The sequence below is a fragment of the Rhinoraja longicauda genome, chromosome 11 (genome assembly GCF_053455715.1).
Source record: "Rhinoraja longicauda isolate Sanriku21f chromosome 11, sRhiLon1.1, whole genome shotgun sequence".
Lineage (NCBI taxonomy): Eukaryota > Metazoa > Chordata > Chondrichthyes > Rajiformes > Arhynchobatidae > Rhinoraja > Rhinoraja longicauda.
Window position 1 is genome coordinate 34,550,048 of NC_135963.1, and position 20,658 is coordinate 34,570,705.

The 20,658-nt window shown below is 41.8% G+C and overlaps 1 protein-coding gene across 1 annotated transcript in view; it reads left to right on the forward strand.

Moving 5' to 3' along the window:
- Positions 1–9,808, forward strand: part of LOC144597790 (guanine nucleotide-binding protein G(I)/G(S)/G(O) subunit gamma-12-like) — a 34,646-nt gene extending 24,838 nt beyond the window's left edge. Inside the window, exons 2-3 of the mRNA XM_078407385.1 lie at positions 589–696; positions 4,489–9,808. Coding sequence (XP_078263511.1) covers positions 616–696; positions 4,489–4,614 — 207 coding nt within the window. The 5' untranslated portion in view covers positions 589–615 and the 3' untranslated portion in view covers positions 4,615–9,808. The remainder of the gene's footprint in view (positions 1–588; positions 697–4,488) is intronic.
- Positions 9,809–20,658: the final 10,850 nt, after the last annotated feature.

The following is a 20,658-nucleotide window of genomic DNA, read 5'->3' on the forward strand; positions in this document are numbered from 1 at the left end:
CTGCACATCGAGTATGTGTATGTGACAAATAAATTTGACTTGACTTGACTTGACTTGACTTTGTATGTTCTCCCTGTAACTGCGCGAGTTTTCTCTGGGTGCTCAGGACTTCGGTGCTGGGTTGAAACTGCCCCCTGCAGCCAGGGTTCTGGAACTCCAGCCCGGCTTGAGCCGCAGATCCGTTCCTATAGCCGACTTCGCGGGCCGCTATCTTGAATCCCTGGTGGCCTAGGTGGACCATTCTGATACCGTTGGACTCCTCTCGGATATCGTGGCCTCTGTTGGTCTAGCAAAACAGATAATTCAGAAAGCCTTTGGAACCAAACTGGATCTGCAAGACAATTTAAACTTTTTAAATATATTTGATCAATATCGTTATATCCATTGGAATTCAAACACTTTTAAATTTGATACAGGTGCAATGAAAATATACACTGTATGCCTTTCAACCAAAAAATTAAAAATTGGGAATTAATGTTGGTTTAATTTTCCTTGTTTATTTTGCAAGATTTAATTTTTGTTTCTAATAGTTCGTTATGCTTTTACTTTCTCACTTTAAATACCTCACTGTAGCTCTTTTTGTTGCAGGTATTGGCTTTGAAAACACCATAAAAAATGGCTAGCACAAACAATATAGCACAAGCAACGAGGACAGTTCAGCAGCTTAAAAAAGAGTCCAATATTGAAAGGATAAAGGTAAGTAATTAGAACTTTCAGACCAAACGTTTTATTGCTGTAAATGCAAATTCACGTCTTTTAAGTTTGGTTATTTTCAAACAAATGAAACAGATGTAATAAATTGTGGCATTCCAATTGTATATCAAGTTAGATGTTTGAACAAGCCTCCCAAGAACTTTGTTCACGTTTGAACTGCATATTCTATTAGATTGCAGGTTTCACAAAAATGTTAAGGATCTGGGCAATTGAGCTAATAGTTTTATTATGCCTTGTTTGGAAAACTAATGCACAGTGTAATTTGCTAAAATAATGGCTCTTTTGTTTGAGATACAGTATATTTTTCATCATTTTGTGCAAACATTGTCCTTTCGATTCCCAGTTATGCCACCATTACATTGTCCCTTTAATCTAAATGTCCACTTTTAAGTGAATTTGGACAATGAACATCAGAAAATTGATCTGCCTTAGACAGCATCTCAGTTAAACCCAGCTCTCACTGCTTTGTCCCCTCGGGAAGCAGGCAATGAAACAATCAGCTGCTTCAATTGTGAATAGCTAATAACAGTAACTGGGAATAAAAAAACTTTTGGATTCCAGAATTCTATTTGATTTGAAGGCTGTGCAGTGGCATTGTTAAGACATGCAGTGTTAAGACCTGCGCAAGATAACCACTTATGAGGTGTTTGCGCAGTAATCAACCAGAACCAGAATTTTTTTTTCCCATCTGCACCTTGCTGTTGAAAGTAATAATAAAAATCAGCCGGAGTTCACCTCTGAAAGGAATCTGTTATTTTAGAGTTAGAGGAATTACACTGGTGTTCTGTGGCTGCAGCAATTAACAACTTGCAAATGATAATAACAGTGGTGCCAGACAAGTAGTGTACTCAGTGTTGTGGAGGCAATAATTAGAGTTGCCGTCTGAAATTTACATCTATTTTGTGGTAAATTTAGCATTTTAATGACATGGTAATTTATAAGTGAGGAGATTATAATTCCTGTTATCAGGCCACTGAAAGATCACTTGACACGAGTTCCCTTGCCCTTTCTAACATTGGCCTCACAATTCTGTGTCAATCTTGTCCTTGTGAGTTTCCTGCTAAAATTGTTTGTTAAAGTGAGATTAAATATGCTTTAAAAAAAAATTGAAATCTCTTCTATTTAGATCTTTTATTGCTTCGCAGCTTTTCTGACAGCCGTATCTCCATTTCACAAATTCTTTTATTTGACATGATATTCCTTTTATTCTATGTTTGGAAAAATTGCCGCATGCTTTTACATTGTCGCATGCTATTCCGTCTCATTTTTAAGGAAAATAAAAAAATACTGAATTGAAAGTTCATGTCATGTAACTATAGATCATATTCCATGTTCATAGTTGGTCAAAATATTACATATCACAATCTGCAAGGAATAGAACACAGAACAGCACAGGAATAGGCCATTCAGCCCACAATATTTGTGCTGAACATGATGCCTAGATGAATTGATCTCATCTGCCTCTACGTGATCCATATCCCTCCATTCCCTGCACTTCCATGTGCCTATCTAAAAACCTCTTAAATGCCACTATTGTATGTGCCTCCACTCCCATTCCTGGCAAACCATGCGTTTTCTCTGGGTGCTCCAGTTTCCTCCCACACTCCAAAGACGTGCAGATTTGTAGGTTAATTGGCTTTGGAATAATTGTAAATTGTCCATAGTGCACAGGATAGTGCTAGTGTATGGGGTGATCGCTGATCGGCACGGACTCGTTGGGTCGAAAGGCCTGTTTCCGCGCTATATCTCTGAAGCCCAAAGTCTAAAACAATTCAAATCTATCCAACCTCTCCCTGTAGCTGAAATCCTGCCATTCAGGCAGCATTCTGGTAATAAGCTTCCAAAAGATACAATTTAGAGAAGATAATTGCATGGGAACCTGCAAAAATAAATTTCAGATGCAGACTAACCTGTTTTTCATTTCTGGCATTACATGCTTAATTGGCCATAAATGATAACTTGTTTTAAAGGGTCAGGCAGCATCTCTGGAGAAAAGGAATAGAAGGCGTTTCGGGTCGGAACCTTTCTTCAGATTCTGGTATTTTGTGTCTTATCTTTGGCATAAGCATCTGCAGTTCCTTCCTACACTTTTTTTTTTAATGTACTTAAAATATTTTTTTTGACTTTAAGGTTTTTTGAACCAACCAGGAATAAATCTAGACACAAGTAACTGCAGAAAATAAGACACAAAGTGTTGGTGTCACTTAGTGGGTCAGGCAGCATTTCAAAAGAATATGGATAGGTGATGTTTCTGGTCGGAACCCTTCTTTGGACTTATTGTAGTGGGTGGTGGGAAGGGGATGAAAATTAGGTGGGGGTGGGACAAAGTATGGCAAGTGAGAAGTGGATACAGGCAAGGGGACGTTTGGTTGGATAATGGCCAGAGATGAAAAGACAAAAAGTCGGTGAGAAGTGGGTTCAGGATGGAAGAGGCACAAAATGGGAAGCCAGAAAGGGATAGGGAGAAATGGATGCACATCATCAAGGTGGGGCACAGGGAAGAGAGGGGGGGGGGGGGGGCGGGCTAGTTACCTAAAATTGAAGAATACAGTGGCAGTGCGCATACCATTAGATTGTAAGCCTCCCAAGTGTAATGTGATGAGCTGTTCCTCCATTTTACATGGGGCCTCACTCTGCCAATGGAGGAGGCCCGGGACATAAAGGTCAGTATGGGAATGAGAGGGGGAGTTAAATTAGGTAGCAAATAGAAGATCCAGCAGGCTGAGTGGAGGTGTTCAGCGAAACAGTCGTCTAGTGCACACTAAGGAGCACCAACTACAGTAGATGAGGTTATAGGTGCACAGGAACCTCTGCCTCTCCTGGAAGGACAGCTGTTGTCCCTGGATGGATGTGCGGGAGGAGATATAGGGACAGGTGTACATCTCCAGTGGTTACTGGGGGAGTGGCTGGAAATGGATGAGTGAACCCAGAAGTTGTGAAGGGAGCGGTGACTGCGGACGGCAGAAATGGGTGCAGGTTGCGAAGATGTGCCGTAGTGGGATCTTGTTGAAGGTGGCATAAATATCGGAGAATGGTGTGTTGGAAAGGTAGGCTGGTGGGCTGAAAGGTAAAGACCACGCAAACTCTATCCTTGTTCCATCTGCGGGGGAGATGTGGGTGAGTGATCCATCTGCAAGTGTAGGAGGGAACCCAGGTTTACTTAAGAAAGAGGACACCTCAGATGTCCTAAACTGAAAGGCCTCGTCTTGGGAACAGATGTGGCAGAGGTGGATAAATTGAGATTGGAGGATGGTGTCTTTGCAGGAAGCAGGGTCGGAGGAAGTGCAGTCCAAATAACGGAGGGAATTGATAGATTTGTAATAAACATCAGTTGATAGTCTGTCCCTTGTGATGGTGAGAGAGATCGATGGGGAGAGAGGTGTCAGAAATAGTCCAAGTGAATTTGCAGGCAGGGTAGAAATCAATGATAAAGTTAATGAAAGCACCAAGTTCTGCACAGTTACAGAAGTCCGCCCTAATGCAGTTGTTAATGTAGTGAAGAACCAATTGGGGTATGGTGCCAGTGTACCTTTGGAACAAAGACTGTTTGACGAAACCAACAAAAAGGCAGGCATAACTGCAGCCCATGTGAGTGCCCATGGCTACTTTAATTTAAGATTAAGATTGTTCTCATCCTAAATATCAAAATAACCGCAGAATGGATTGGTCCATTCCAAACACAGTATACACAGAATCCATGTTGTTCTTTAAAGGAATAATTGTAGCAGAATGAAATGTGAAAAATCTGCACTTCTCAGATTTTTTTTGTTACAGGTCTCCAAGGCTTCAGCAGATCTTGTGCGCTACTGTGAAGAACATGCCAAAAACGACCCTCTGCTCATGGGCATCCCAACCTCAGAAAACCCTTTCAAAGACAAGAAGCCTTGCATTATATTATAGTCACGACTTGTGCTTTCGACCTTTTTTTAAAAAACTGACCAATAATAGAACAGGTGTTAATGATGCTATCTTTATGCCCTCTGGTATTCACAAAAATGCAATTTAAATATTTTCCATGTCAATTTTTCACTCTTTTTGCCCATTTCAGAAAATAGAAAAGGGAACATCTTGTGAATTCAACCAAAATTATATGTTTAAAAAATTCTATCTCAATAGAGTAATGAAGATTGAATAATGAAGATAAATAACATGATATGTCTTTATATTTACTGTTTCCCATATTAATGCAAAAGTATGCAGTTTTTAAACTTACAGATGTATTTGTGTACACTTAACTGAGACCAGCATTGTAATTATTAATTTTGAAATGGATCTTTTCCAATTCATTATTATGCCAAATTCTGTCTAAAGTGCCATATCTTCCCGTCACTTCTGATTTGTATGCCTCTGTCTGCCTTTGTTTTTCACCTTGCCATTGATTACAGATTATTCTCTTGCCTCAGCTTGACTCTTGGAAACTTCCTACACAAATCCTCCTCCCATAAACACTGCCTTAAACTCATGGTTTTATGATCTCTCAATTTTTCCTAAATAGGTCAATATCACCTTTATTGTTCAGACCCATCAGTTAAACCACTGATTTAAGATTTCCACAAACTAAATATCATAAAAGCAGCAGAGTTGTTTGATCCGTTCCAAGCAGGGTATACATGTTGTTTGTTTCTATATTCAATGCCTGAAATGTAGGTGTAGTATGTATGGAACCTTTTTGTCAGACAATAACAAAAAAAAGAATGTTTTGTGATCTTGTTTGACTAGTACAGCAAGTAAGTTGTCCATTGTAGTAAGATTACAAATGTCCAGTTTGAGATAAGATTAATCCTTTAAGTAACTGGACTAATTTATGTAAGGAAAAATATTTGCAAACCAGTCAATCTTACCTTTTGCATTTTTGTCATAGATAGTCATACAACATGGAAACTGGCCCTTTGATCCAACTTGCCCATGCCAACCAAGATGCCCCATCTAGACTAGTCCACCTGCCTGCGTTTGGCCCATATCCCTCTAAGCCTTTCCTATCTATGTACTTGGCCAAATATCTTTTAAATGCTGTTATACATCTGCCTCAACTACCTCTTCTGGCAGCTCGTTTCATACCCTCTGTATGAAAAAGGTACTCCTTGGGTTCATATTAAATCTTTCCCCTCTCATCTTAAACCTATGTCCGATGATTCTTGATTCCCTTACCCTGGGTAAAAGACTCTGTACATCAACACCTGCGTGAGATAACCACTTATGAGGTGTTTGCGCAGTAATCAACCAGAACCAGAATTAGTACATTTGCATATTCATTTGATGAACTAGGATCTTTGTTCTTCATTGGTTGCATTCTTCTTGTGGTCACTCTGCATCACCTGTATCTGAATTTGGAAATTGGCAGCATTATTTTAATTTCTAATGTTCAAAGAATTTTGAATATGCAGTATTAACCATGACATTGCTTTAGTTCAATGTAAAAGCAAAATACCATTTTTAAAAGTACTTGCCAAAATGATTATGTAATATCGCATGTGATTTGTTGATGTGTAGATAATTCATCTTACTGAGACGACGACACTATCCATTAAGTTGCTCACATGTAATAACTTTGCTTGTCCACAATGTAGAATGACTGCTTATTATAACAAAGAGCTCCCAGTCTTTGGTTATTTTGAATTTCAGGAGCTAGTCCCTGGTATTTCTGATATTAATTCTGTTTGTGGTAACCCTGCAAAAACTTATGGGTCCATTTTAACCTAGTTTTAAGTCTGCCACCATCTTTTTTTTAAAAGTAGATTTTGACAGCATTAACACCAGAAGCATATGCATTGACAGCATTGAACGTGCCATCTTATGATATTCTGTAATTACAACTGAAAACAATTTTTACGTCAACCATTTGGACTTTTGTCAGCATCTACAAAATAATGGCCAAGATTTCAATTCATTTATGCACCTTGAAAAATAACAAAGCTACCCAATTAGAATGTCACAAATATATTTGCTAATCTATTTATTGCAGCATTGCTTTAGGGATATATTTTGTTTAATAATTCAGCTTTCTTCAATGATAAAATCTCACATATAAATCCAACCCCCCTTTTTCACTTGCGTGTGATATAATACTAAATATTAGTTTGAGAGATTTTCTGCTGATTGCCCATAATGCAGTTTATTATAAAAAAGACACAAAATGCTGGAGTAACTCAACGGGTCAGGCAGCATCCCTAGAGAACATGGATAGGTGAAGTTTTGGGTCGGGACCTTTTGTTGTTAAAGCAGTTTAAAGCAATCTTTAAGATCCATATCTTGAAATGGGTCATTCTGCCGAGTTGCTAAGTTTAGGTTGGAACATGATATTGCTCCCAATAACCAAGTATTTTCTAACTTAATTACCTAAAACCCCAGTTCCATCACCTAATGGAATCTTTGGTGATCTCCTTCAGTACTTCGTGCCATGATATGTCAGTTTTAGTTTCGTTCCGAAACAAAATTGCAGGAGATATCCTGAAACACCAATGGTGCTGTGAAATGGAAGACTAGCATGGTGAAATGCCACAAATATTTACTATGACAATGCCAATAAGTTTCGTTTTTCCTTAATGTGCCTTTATTTAGATCGCACTATTTTTGAGATTAAACAACAGACTTGAGTTTTATTTATACTTTCGATAGCCTTCCAGATCTTGCAGTTAAAAAATCCGAACAATTGAATCTGTGTAATTTTTGTACAAGTTGGCCACCACTGGCACATTAAAACCAAAATGTGCTTATTTTGGCTTCATTCAGTCATTCATGTTAAACTTGTTGCAACAAACAATCAGCTGGAGGATCTCAGCTGGTCGAGCAGCATATTGGAAAGAAATGGTAGACCTTTTCTTTCCCATCCACAGGTACTGCTCAGCCCACCCAATCTTCCTCCAACAAATTGTTTGTTGTTCCAGATCCTAGCATTTGCAGTTTCTTGAACTCCATGTTAAATTTATTTAAGCTTACTAAAAACATTTCTTTTTATACCTTGTCACATTTTATATGTTACATTATCAAAGGGAATTTCACTTCAAATACTACCTATTGTGGCTTTTCATTATGCCTTTTATCATCCCACATAGAATAACTAAAACTCCCGTCCCTTCAGAACTTTTTGGAAATGTTCCATTATTTTACAAATTAAGATGATCATCAAGTTTGTTCTATTTACAGTAAAACTCTCATAATCTGATACCCTCAAGACAGTGCAGAACTAGCAAATATTAGATATTACTCCTATTGGAGATATTACTCCTCGTTGTGCACCAACATATTTAAAATGTCCTGGTAAAATGTATTTTAAATGTCATACAGTAGTATGCATGGTGCATAGGAAATTGAGTCCTGGTGAGTTTAAATGGAGCATGGGAAACAAATAATGAAGGCAGATAAATCATCAGATTTCCAAAAATAATTGGATAATAAATTATTGGACATTTACTTAGGTTGTTTTCCAATTCCATAAACTAAAACTCCAGAAAATACAGAATCAGGATACTGTTATCCAATACTTTCTCAATCCTTTACATTGTATGAAGTGGTCCAAATCACCAAGATGCTCTTCAACTATGAATTATTCAGTTTATCCCCAGTATTTTTTTTTACATTCGGGTTAAGAAGTAATTATTTAACACCTCAGCAAATGTTTCTCCTGTACGTAATTCCTATTTGTCTATCTTCAAAGTGGATAATCTCCCATCTTCACTTTGAATTGAATATATGTGTGGAGGGCAACTTCCTATTTATGCTCAGTGGCCATAATCTAAACTATAGTGCTCTCAAAGCCTCGCTGAAGCCAATTCATTGTCTCTGTTATTTTTTCCATTAACAAACTTCTTGCACAAGAAACCGCTATATAATGACTTTCATATCGGTAAAGTTGAATAAGGGGAACAGTTGTGCAGTGTGTATCTCTGGGTCTGCTGCTGAATAGATCATTAACTTTACTTTTGCACCAAGTGAAAAAATATGTTAAAGAGAAGAAAAAATGTTCAGCTTTTAACGACAGTGATAAGTTGAACTTTCGATGCCTTGGTGTACAGGGAAAGATACAGGAAAGGATTGTATGTAGACTATTTTTACTATTTATAAGCCTCACTTCTTGTTGAATGGAAAGGTTAATGGTCATAAATGCATTGTTGCCTTTATCATTGTGAGATATACATCAATTTAATTGCTTTATTAAAAGCCTCTTTTCATGTTAATTGCAAGAAAATGGGAGAAAGAAAACAGGAGTGCAGTAAATTGGGAGTCTATCCTTTATCTCGGAAATCTGAATTTTAACCCACTTCAGGCTGATGTTTCTGTCTGTATTGGACTAATTGCAATCTGGTTGATGGTGGGTCAAGATCTACAATTTAGCACTAATTTGCCAAACATACTCAATTTTTAAATATAGGGTTTTTTTTACATCTGTTCTAGTACATGGGGAACTTTTTTTAACGTCATGTCCAACCTTGGAACATTTGATTGGAATCGGACTCCAATGAAATAGAATATACCATTTCCCAGTACTAAGTGTCTCTCTCCTTGCTGGCCCACAGAATTAAGATCATCCAAAATGGTATGCATGAATCTACTTGAGTCTGATTAGAATCGTACATGAGGGCTCCATGACACTTAAAGCCTTTTGCCATGACCCACATGCTGCACATTGGTGATGTTTATTTTATGCCTCGGATTTAATATTCATATCATTTTTTGAATAATATAGACTCAAAATAGTAAAAAGTATGTACTGTATTTTGTACTCTTGATTTGGTATTATTCTGATGTGAACTAGGAAGCCTAAGGTATCTTATGTATTCATTTATTCTGTAGTTGCCATTTTGCATTAAACCTAGTTTCTGTATGCTTGATTTAAACTTTGTTTTAAAATTGTTCTTTAGACATACTCATTTTGAAGGATAAAATTCAGTACAACTTTTAATTTTTCTATTTGTGCTATTTGCCAACACTACAGAATATTAGCTCGCAAATAATTGTTCATATTTGTCTTTATTTCCGCAGTTCAAATGTAATTATGAGAAAGGTAATGATAGCATTATACTCTGTGTTGTGAATGTGCTCTGTATCGTTGATGCAATTACTCCATTTATTAATAAACTCTGTATTGTATAACATATATTTGTATTAAGTGCTGTGAAGTGTATTTGAACATTTGTAGGTTATTGGGTCCTACTTGATTGCCTAAGGTGAAAAATAAGTTACGAGCTTTTTTATATCCTTCTGCAATAATCTAGACAGGGTGTTCCACAAAATATCCATAACTGTGGGGGGAAAATCCTCAACTGGCAAAACCGAGTTGACATTTTGCGGTATTGATCTTTCATCACGACTGGAAAAAGTGAGGAAACAAGTGAGTTTTAAACTGTGGTGACGGGGAGATGGGGATAACCAAAGGAAACTCGGGTGGGGCCATGATTGTCAAAGTGACATATGCTGAATGAGGCATGAGGAGAAACTAGATTTAAATTATACCATCTTAAAGTGGATTTGTGCACAGAAAAACTTTGGGGTAGTTGTACACAATTGTTTGAAGGTGGTAAGGTAGGTAACTAGGTCAGTTATTAAATTGCATGTCATGTGGCAAAACAAACAGGCAAAGTTTCCTCAGAAAATGAAGCAGTGTACGCTTGTTTGCTGGAAGACCTCGACCATTTATTTAGTTCACAGCTAAATTTTACCACTTTCCTGTGCTAACTTCATTTCTCCTGATTTCTTTAATATCCAAAAAATGCTTGTACACTACAGAATCACAGTGCACCAGTTGTACTTGTGATGGTGAATGAGGGCTGCTCAAGCTAACTGCAATGTCTATGTATTGTTAAGCCTTGAGTGTTGGTATTGAGTCATTCAGGCTAGTGGAAAATACTGAAAGGTGTTCCTCATTTGTTTGATAAAGGAAGGTAAACAGTAATAGTATTGTTTGAAGTCTCGGGTGGAAAAGTTGAACTAGGGCGGCACGGTGGCATAACGGCAGAGTTAGTGCTTTACAGCGCCAGAGACATGGTTTCGATCCTGACTGCGGGTGCTTGTCTGGACGGTTTGTACGTTCTCCCCTAGACCTGCGTGGGTTTTCTCCGATATCTTCAGTTTCCTTCCACACTTCAAAGACATACAGGTTTGTAGGTTAATTGGCTTGGTATAAAATGTAAAATTGTCCCTAGTGTGTGGTGTTAATGTGTGGGGATTGGCGTAGACTCAGTGGACCGAAGGGCCTGTTTCCCTGGTGTGTCTCTAAACTAAACTTTCTTTTCCTGAATGATTTTTGTAAGTGTTATTTACCATTCCTGAATAGGGCTTGCAGCAATATAAGCAAGCAAGCATATACTGCTTCATTTTCTGAGGAAACTTTGGTGTGCTCTCTAAATGAAGCTCCCTTTGTATTCTGACATTGCTTTTGGTGCTTTGGTTTCCTTTGCATGTTTGAAAAACTGCACATTATGATTTTGGATCATATTCTCTAGTGCAAAGTGTAGTCATTGGTTGTGCATTGCAGTAGCAGCGTGGAAATCTGGCATCAAGGTGGTGGTTGCTAGGAGCTGTTCTATTGTAAATTCATCATGCAGAGGCGGTTTATCAGAATGCTGCCTGGATTAGAAGGTTTCCGCTACAGGGAGAGTTTGGATAGACTTGGATTGTTTTTGCTGAAATGTTGGAGGTTATAGAGAGACTTGATAAAAGTATATAAAATTATGAGAGGCAGAGATAGGGTAGACAGTACCTTTTCACAGGGTGGAAATGACCAATGCTACAGGCATAGTTATACGGTGAGAAGGGAAAGTTTAATGGAGATGTGCGGGGCTTGCCTTTTGGGGGCCTGGAAGGCATTGCCAGGGATGGTGATGGGGACAGATGTGACAGTGGTGTTCGAGGCTTTTAGTGCATGGAAGTACAGGGAGTACGGATCGTGTACAGGCAGATGAGATGACCTGCCCTACATCTCACTTCTAAGAACGTTACTTCAGTTAAGCACCTCTGCTTTGCATGTCTGGTCTGAATAGAAAATGGGAAGCAGACAGCAGCACAAAACAGCAACATTGACAAGCTGTTGCTAGTTCCAAGATTGTGATGAGCAATGTGGATGAGATGTTGCAAAGTACAGAGACCAATATTGGCCAAGAGTGTGGAGACCAGTGTTAGAGGGGAGATGCAGAGAGCAGAGTTATCGTGACATAGAGCTGTACAGCACAGAGACGGAACCTTCGATCCACCTTGTCTTTTCTGAGCAAGTTGGCACATTGGGCTGGACCCATTTGTCTGCATTTGAACCATTGCTCTCTAAACCCTATTCATATCAGTCTCAAAATGTGTTGATGGGGAATTGCAAGTGTTCAGAGAACAATGTTGGAGGGGAATTCCAAGAGCCCTACTCCAGTGTTGGTGGGCAGTTACAATGAAAAGAGTGTTGTCGAAACCAAAATATAATAGAAGTTTAAACAGCAGCACAGCGTTGTCAACTGTCATACACTGCTGCAGCACAAGGTTTCCAACCCAGCAATTTGACACTCCACAATTTTATCATTGTGATACTATGCTTCAAATTTAAAACACTGGTTACAGTGCTTCCTCCAGCCTTTACACCAATTTGAGGAGAGACTAAGCATGGTGGCGGCTGAAGATGTTGGGACAGCTGTTACAACTATAGGTGCAGGGGAAGGTACCTGGGGAGGTGGTAGGAAGCATTAAGTGATCAGGTTTTTTGAGGAGATTTAGTTTAGAGGTACAGCAAGGAAACAAGTTCTTCGGCCCATCAAATCCACGCCGACCATCAATCACCCGTACACTAGTTCTATGTTATCTCACTTTCGCATCCTACACACTAGGAGCAATTTACAGAAGCTAATTAACCTACAAACCTGCATGTCTTTGGAACATGGGAGGAAACATGTGCACCCGGAGAAACCCCAGGTGGTCACAGGGTGAACGTACAAACATCACAAAAACAGCATCCGCAGTTGGGATCGGTGTGGATAAATAAATTCACTGTCCACACTTAGTTGTTAGTTACTCGACGGTTGCCTGATTTTATTCTCTCATGAGGGAGCGTCTCACAGAGGACCAGCATCTGTATGAGTCTCGCCTGACTTGGTTACATTCGGTCAGTCTTTATAGGCAGAGACAAACAACATTCCCGAGTGACACATACTCCGCCTATCTTGTGACGAACAACCTTTTAATGTGTTTTCCTAAGCTGAGTTTGGTTTCTTCAGAAACCGTTAGCCACTCCCTCTAGAAGGCAGTTGTAGTCTTTACTGTGGCTTGCAGCTTTAGCTAAATCAACCGTACTATCTCCGTATGTCTGGCATACAAGAAGAAGTGTCTCATCGGTGTATCTTCTGTAAGCCATGCAATATATTTTTACTCACAATCCCCCCTTTTATACATGTAACATACATTTTATAACAAATTTTCTTCATTTCATCCAGCCGTGGCCCGACACTTCCGTGCCTTGTGCCCACAGCCATCATACACAAGAGTCTTCATAAATTTGTACATTAACCATGTGATCTTCGGGACTTAAGTCCGCCGATGCTTCACCTTCCACATCTGGCCTTATTTCCTTCTCGGAGTCACCTGACTCCTCTTGCCTGAGGGACTCGTACATCATATTTTCCTGCTTGGTCAGTGCTGTCTCAATCAAGCGCTGGGTCAGTCCCCGCATGCAAGGTATAACACAACATCCAAACAATGTCAACAACGTTACGCATACAATAATAGTTGTTATTGTAGAGACAAAGAAATTCTTCCATTTTCCGAACCACCCATCCAAGAACCCGGTTATCGACCCCTGAGTTCTCTGCCATTTCAATGGAAAGGCTGGCGAGACCCGTCAATGCCATAAGGCTCGTTTTATCCAATTGTTCGGCTAATCCTTTAACTGCGTCTCTAGTATAGTTAATAAATCGTTGCTGATTATAAAATAGGTAATTAATCCAATCTACGTTTTTGTTGATCGTAGACCACCAGAAGAACGAGCTCTCCAATCCTGCCGCGATTTGATTTTGTGCTTTAAACTCATCCGGTACCCCTCGGGGTACCCCAATAGCGTCAATATAAATGTGTGTGTCAAACGACCCCTGTACCCTCAGGCTGCGCTTAACCCTTCCCTGGGCCTTAGTTGCGTCGTTCTTCCCAGTTCCTTGGGTGATAATAGTAAATGGCATAACTAGCTGAATCATTGCACACGTCCCCTGCCATCCTGCTGGGAGCTTAGTCCTTAATATTTTCCCCCCACAGTACCACCACACGTCCGCTCGTCCTACGGATTGATTGGCAAACTGGGATATTTTAGTGATGTTTATGGTCTCATTACAGCCCGTCAAATGGCCCAACTCTTGTCCCCCATGTTTGTACCTGTTATAGCATTCGAAGTGCCCCTGTCCCCTAGTTGGGACCACAAAGGGCGGGGCCTGTTGCCCTTGCCCCGTGATAGGTGGAAACAAGTAGTGTAATGCTGTACATGACTCATCACTAGGTTTATCCTTATTCGTATATAACGACAGCATACATTGTACTCCCCCGCTACTTTCTCGCATGTTAAGGGGAAACGCCGTGGGCACCAACCGTGGTTTAGCCGCGGCGCAGGCATAACAGTTTTCCTTTCCCATTGTTCGGGTGGTGTACATCATCCACTTTATCCACTCATTTGTTCCGTCCGTTCCCGTTCCTACCTCTAAATTGGCTCGTAACTGTTCAAACCCTTTAATCTCCACTACTTTAATCGGATGGGCCTGTATTGTGGTGGCCTCCGTTGCTAGTGGCTTGGTGGGCTCTGCCTTATTCATTGGTTGCTCCATTATCTGGAACACTTCCCCATTCTCTTCCCAAAGCACCAGGATGGAATCCCGCTTTATTTCTATAGTGAACTCACAACAGTTATCTACCCCACTTTGGTCAGCGCATACCCAGTATACCCCAGCAGGGTGATTCCACTTCTTCTTCTTCAAGACTTTCACAAAGACCCAATCACCTGGCCTTACCTTCAATTCAAGGTCTTCCTTTCCTGTCTCACCTGGTGCTGGGGGAGCAATAGCAGAGGTTCGGTTATCTAGCCGTTTACGCATATAGTCTGCCAGTGTTGCTTCTTCCATTACCGTTTCTTCTTCCCTCTGCAGCCCAGGGTACGTGTAAGGTCTCCCAAACAGTATCTCATACGGTGAGGGACCCCCCCTTCCCTGGTGTCATCCTCATATTTAACAACACCAAGGGGAGGCAATCCACCCACCCGAACCCTGTCTCGGCCATAGCCTTCCGTAACTTATTCTTCACCGTTCCATTTGTCCGCTCAATCAATCCTGCTGACTGTGGATGGTAGGAGCAGTGTCGTTTACATGCAATGCCCAGTTTGGTAGCCAGGCGATCCACGATTTCATTCACAAAGTGACTGCCGTTGTCACTATACAACGTTTCCGGGACCCCGAAGCGAGGAATGATGTCACACATTAGTGCTTTGGCCACGGTTAGGGCGTCGGCTGTAGAAGTGGGGAAGATCTCAACCCATCGGGAGAAAACATCAATAATCACCAGGCAGTACTTCACCCCTTTGCACATACTCAGTTCAATAAAGTCCATATGCAAAATTTGAAAAGGGTAATTTGGTTGTGGGAGCAGACCGGGCTTCTGGCGGACGGCTCCCTGATGGTTGTACCGACTACAGACATCACAGAGCGCACAATGCCGTTGCGCGTACCCTGTAAACCCATAATGTTGATAATGTTCTTCCACTATCCTTATCATTCCCCCTGACGAGACATGGGTTACCCCATGGCTCGTAATAGCCGCATATCGATAGAGGGACTTGGGAAGAATGGGCAAGCCGTTTGTTGCCGTCCAGATTCCTTGTACATTAGGGGTTGCTCCTTCTCGTCTCCAGCGATCCTTTTCTTTGCTGGGTGCATTTTTCTGCATGTCATGCAAAACTTGTTGGTCCAGTGGCTCCACTGGTTCTAGAACTGCTGTAGTGATCGGTTCCCGAGAGGCAACTTTGGCCGCCTCATCCGCCTTTCGATTTCCTTGTGTCACTGCATCTGTCCCCTTAGTATGGGCTGCACATTTGCAGATTGCGAGGGCTGCTGGTTGTAGAACTGCTTCCAGGAGACGTAGAATTAACTCGTCATGTAGTATCTTCTTGCCTGTTGACGTCACCATGCCCCGGTTCCGCCATTGTGCGGCAAATACATGTACCGTGGAGAAGGCATATGCGCTGTCAGTGTAAATTGTGACCTTCCCTTTTCCCAGTTCGCACGCCTTTGTTAGGGCAATTATTTCTGCGGCCTGGGCTGAGTAGTGTGCTCGGACCCTACCCAGGAGACCTTCTAACTCGGTTTGGAAGATATTACCATTCAGGTTACTCCAGGGGACCAGGACTCCGTCCTGCAGGGGTGTCCATCCTCCTTCAACCAGACACCAATCTCCTCCTACCAGTTGACGCATTACTTGTTCAACTTCACCCAGATTTAACCAGTAACTGTCCACTATAAGACGGAATGCGCGTTGGAAAGGCCCGGAATTCCCTTTAGGCGACGGAATCCCTTCAACGGCCTTTCGTACGTCTTTTGCCGTCCAGGAGCGGTATACGTACAAGGGGACTGCTGCCCCACCGTCTGCTGGCGCATGTGGATTTGGCATTTGTATTAGTGGGTACATTTCACCTCTGTCTGTTTCTTCATCCTCTATCGCCCCAAACATTTTATACACCCTACCTGATCGCAGCCGGGACGTCGTTTTGTCCGATGGATCGTATCCCGTTGCCCCTTTGGAGGGCAAGGGTGGATCTAGGTTTGGCGCTTGGTCCAACTCCTCCTGTCGTCGGTCACCTCCACCGTCCCGACAGTGCGCTGTCAATTCGTATGAAGGTGGCGCGGATGGTGGGACTGGTGGGTATAGTGGCGCAGATGTCGCTATCGGAACAGATGTCTTCGCCGGGGCTGGTGGTCCTGCCGGTGCCGGTGTTCTTCGTCCTTTTACAACACACAAATCACCATCTTCCTTGTTTAGAAAAGCACTTGTTACTTGTGTGCCGGTAGGGGTTCTCCCTTCATCATCTGCCTCTTTTTCCTTTTGCCTTTTCTCTTCCTCTGCCTCTCTCCTTTTATCCTCCCCATCCCGGCGATTCCTTGCCTCCATTAGCCATAACCTTGCTTCATGATATCCCATTCTAGTTTTCATTTCCACATCTCCATTTGCTCTCTTACTTATATACTAATTTGTTACATTCATCTATTTTTAAAGTCCCTTTCCACTGGAACTTTTCCTTCCATAATTTTGTATATCTGCAACATTTCTGGTCCTGCCCAAACATAAACCTCTCATCGCCCGTCAGCGATTCTACCTTTGATTTTGATGACCCCATGTCAAGTCCGACTTGACTGTGTCCCTGACACTTGGGTTGAATAACTCCCTTATTTTAACCGTCCCTCTGTTTCCCTGAAACAGTGTCAAGTCCGACTTGACTGTGTCCCTGACACTTGGTTTAAATAACTCCCTTATTTCAACCGTCCCTGTTTCCCTGAAACAGTGGTCACCCTCCCTATCTCCGGCAGCAGCAGAAGTTTATGTCTGTCCAGTCCCTTCCAGATTTACAACAACCGTCGATTTCTAGATTTACGTTCGTGTGTCCCAGCGCGTCTGATAGCCCAAAAAGCACTTACTTGGAGCGCTCGTTCAGTATTTCTTGGTCTATCACACGACGTGGGGCCCCACGTTGGGCGCCAATTATGTGGATAAATAAATTCACTGTCCACACTTAGTTGTTAGTTACTCGACGGTTGCCTGATTTTATTCTCTCATGAGGGAGCGTCTCACAGAGGACCAGCATCTGTATGAGTCTCGCCTGACTTGGTTACATTCGGTCAGTCTTTATAGGCAGAGACAAACAACATTCCCGAGTGACACATACTCCGCCTATCTTGTGACGAACAACCTTTTAATGTGTTTTCCTAAGCTGAGTTTGGTTTCTTCAGAAACCGTTAGCCACTCCCTCTAGAAGGCAGTTGTAGTCTTTACTGTGGCTTGCAGCTTTAGCTAAATCAACCGTACTATCTCCGTATGTCTGGCATACAAGAAGTATCTCATCGGTGTATCTTCTGTAAGCCATGCAACATATTTTTACTCACAATCGGACCCGGGTTTCTGGCACTATGAGGCATCATCTCTACCACTGCGCCACCCAGGTGACGAAGGTTGGACAGTGGATGATGTACATGGATTTAAGTATGGCATTTGATAAAGTCACCCATGGTAGGCTGATCATTAAAATTAAGATGCACAGGATTAACAGTGACTTGATCATATGGATTGTGGTGGAAGAACAATATTCAGAATGGATGTTTGTGACCAGTGGAGTTCTGCAGGGATCTGTGCTCCGACCTCTGTAGTGTGTGATATGTATAAATGATTTGGATGTAAACATAGATGGGTTGGTCAGTAAATTTGCGTATGAAACCAAGATTGGTGAGGTTGTGGATTATGAGGGTGTCGATGAATACAGCAGGGTACGACATATACAGACTGTCAAAGTATACAGCAGGATATAGAGCAGCTGCGAAAATGGGTGGAGAAAAGGCAGATGGAGTTTAATCTGAGCAAATGTGAGGTGTTGCACTTTAGGAGGTCAAATGTAAGGGGGGGGGATATGCAATTAATGGCATGGCCCTTAACAGCATTTATGTACAGAGAGAGCTGAGAAAAAGTGCTATACAATTTGATTTCAAATTAGAAGCACTGTTCCATGGGCTATTACTGAGCTTTGTTGAAACAAAGTTGAAGATTGCGAGGTCAGAGGGGGAGTTGAGATGGAGAAATAACAGCTCGGGGTCAGAGCTGTAGACTGATTGAAGGTGGTTCATAAGGTTACAGAATACAGAGCTTTATTTGTCATTCGGTACCGAGGTACCGAACGAAATTACGTTACCAGCAGTCACACAAAAAAAAAGAAACACAAGACACATAACCCCAACACAAACATCCATCACAGTGACTCCAAACACCCCCTCACTGTGATGGAGGCAACAAAACTTCCGCTCTCTTTCCCACGCCCAAGTCCCCGCGGCCAAGCCGCACCGGGCGCTGAAACATCCCGCGGCCGAGCCGGGCGATGGAAGGCCCCGCGGCCGTACTGTGCGCAGCTAAGTCCCGCGGCCGAGCCGCGCCGGGCGATGGAAGGCCCCGCGGCCGAGCCGCACCAGCGATGTAAAGTCCCGCGGCCGAGCCGCACCAGCGATGTAAAGTCCTGTGGCCGAGCCGCGCCGGGCGATGTTAGGTTATTACACAATCAGCATTTCCCCAGAATGGATGGATTACATCCTGAGCAGCAATACAATTTGGTGAATACAACAAACCCACTGCCTCAAACATAGAATATTTGTATCCTAGATAATGGGAAGGAAGGAGGTTAAAGGGGAATTGTTATAAATATTGCTGTCCTATATTTAAAATGGGAGGAGGGGAATCCAGAAATTCACCCCCACAATTTACTTCATAAAGCGGTTTTGCCGAGTGACACAGTTAATTCAGAGACAAGGGTCCTGTACTTAAAGAAAGGTAACTTTGATGGTATGAGATGGGAATTGGCCAGGATAGACTGGCAAATGATACTTAAAGAGTTGACGGTGGATATGCAATGGCAAAGATTTAAAGATCGCATGGATGAATAACAACAATTGTGCATCCCTGTCTGACATAAAAATAAAACCGGGAAGTTCGGCTCAACTGTGGCTAACGAGGGAAATTAGGGGTAGTGTTAAGGAAAAGGCATATAAATTGGCCAGAGGAATCAGCAAACCGGAGAATTGGGTAAATTTAGAATTCAACATAGGACAAAGGGGTTAATTATGAGAGGGAAAATAGAGCATGAAAGAAAGCTTGTGGGGAATATAAAAACTGACTGTAAAAGCATTTTTAGATATGTGAACAGGAAACAATAAGTGAAGACAAATGTAGGTCCATTAAAGTCAGAAACATGTGAATTTATAATGGAAAACAAGGAAATGGCAGAACAGTTAAACAAGTACTTTGGTTCTGTCACTAAGGAAGGCACAAACAATCTCCCAAAAATACTAGGGAACAGGATCTAGTGTGACGGAGGAACTGAAGGAAATTCACATTAGTCATGAAATGGCGTTGGGTAAACTGCTGGGATGGAAAGCAGATAAATCCCCAGGGCTTGATGGTCTGCATCCCAGAGTATTCATGGAGGTGGACCTAGAAATCGTGGATGTATTGGTGATCATTTTCCAATATTCTCTCGACTGGATCAGTTCCTGTGGACCAGAGGGTAGCAAATGTAACCCCACTTTTTAAGAAAGGAGGAAAAGAGAAAACAAGGAATTATAGATGAGTTAGCCTGATGTCGGTAGTGGGGAAGATGCTTGAGTTGATTATTGTGCAAATAGTGTGCAAAATTAGAGCACAGGTATTGGGGATAGGGTATTGACATGGATAGAGAACTGGTTGGCAGACAGGAAGCAAAGAGTAGGAATTAACGGGTCCTTTTCAGAATGGCAGGCAGTGACTAGTGGGGTGCCGCAAGGCTCGATGCTTGGACCCGGTTATTTACAATATATATTAATGATTTAGACAAAGAAATTAAATGTAACATCTCCAAGTTTGCGGATGGCACAAGGCTGGGTGGCAGTGTGAGCTGCGAGGAGGATGCTATGAGGCTGCAGTGTGACTTGGATAGGTTGTATGAGTGGGCAGATGCATGGCAGATGTGGTAAAATGTGGATACATGTGAGATTATTCACTTTGGTGGCAAGAACAAGAAGGCAGATTCTTATCTGAATGGTGTCAGATTAGGAAAAGGGGAGGTGCAACGAGACCTTAGACATCAGTCACTGAAAGTAAGCATGCAGATACAGCAGGCGGTGAAGAAAGCTAATGGCATGTTGGCCTTCATAGCGAGAGGATTTGAGTATAGGAGCAAGGAGGTCCTACTGCAATTGTGCAGGGCCCTAGTGAGACCGCACC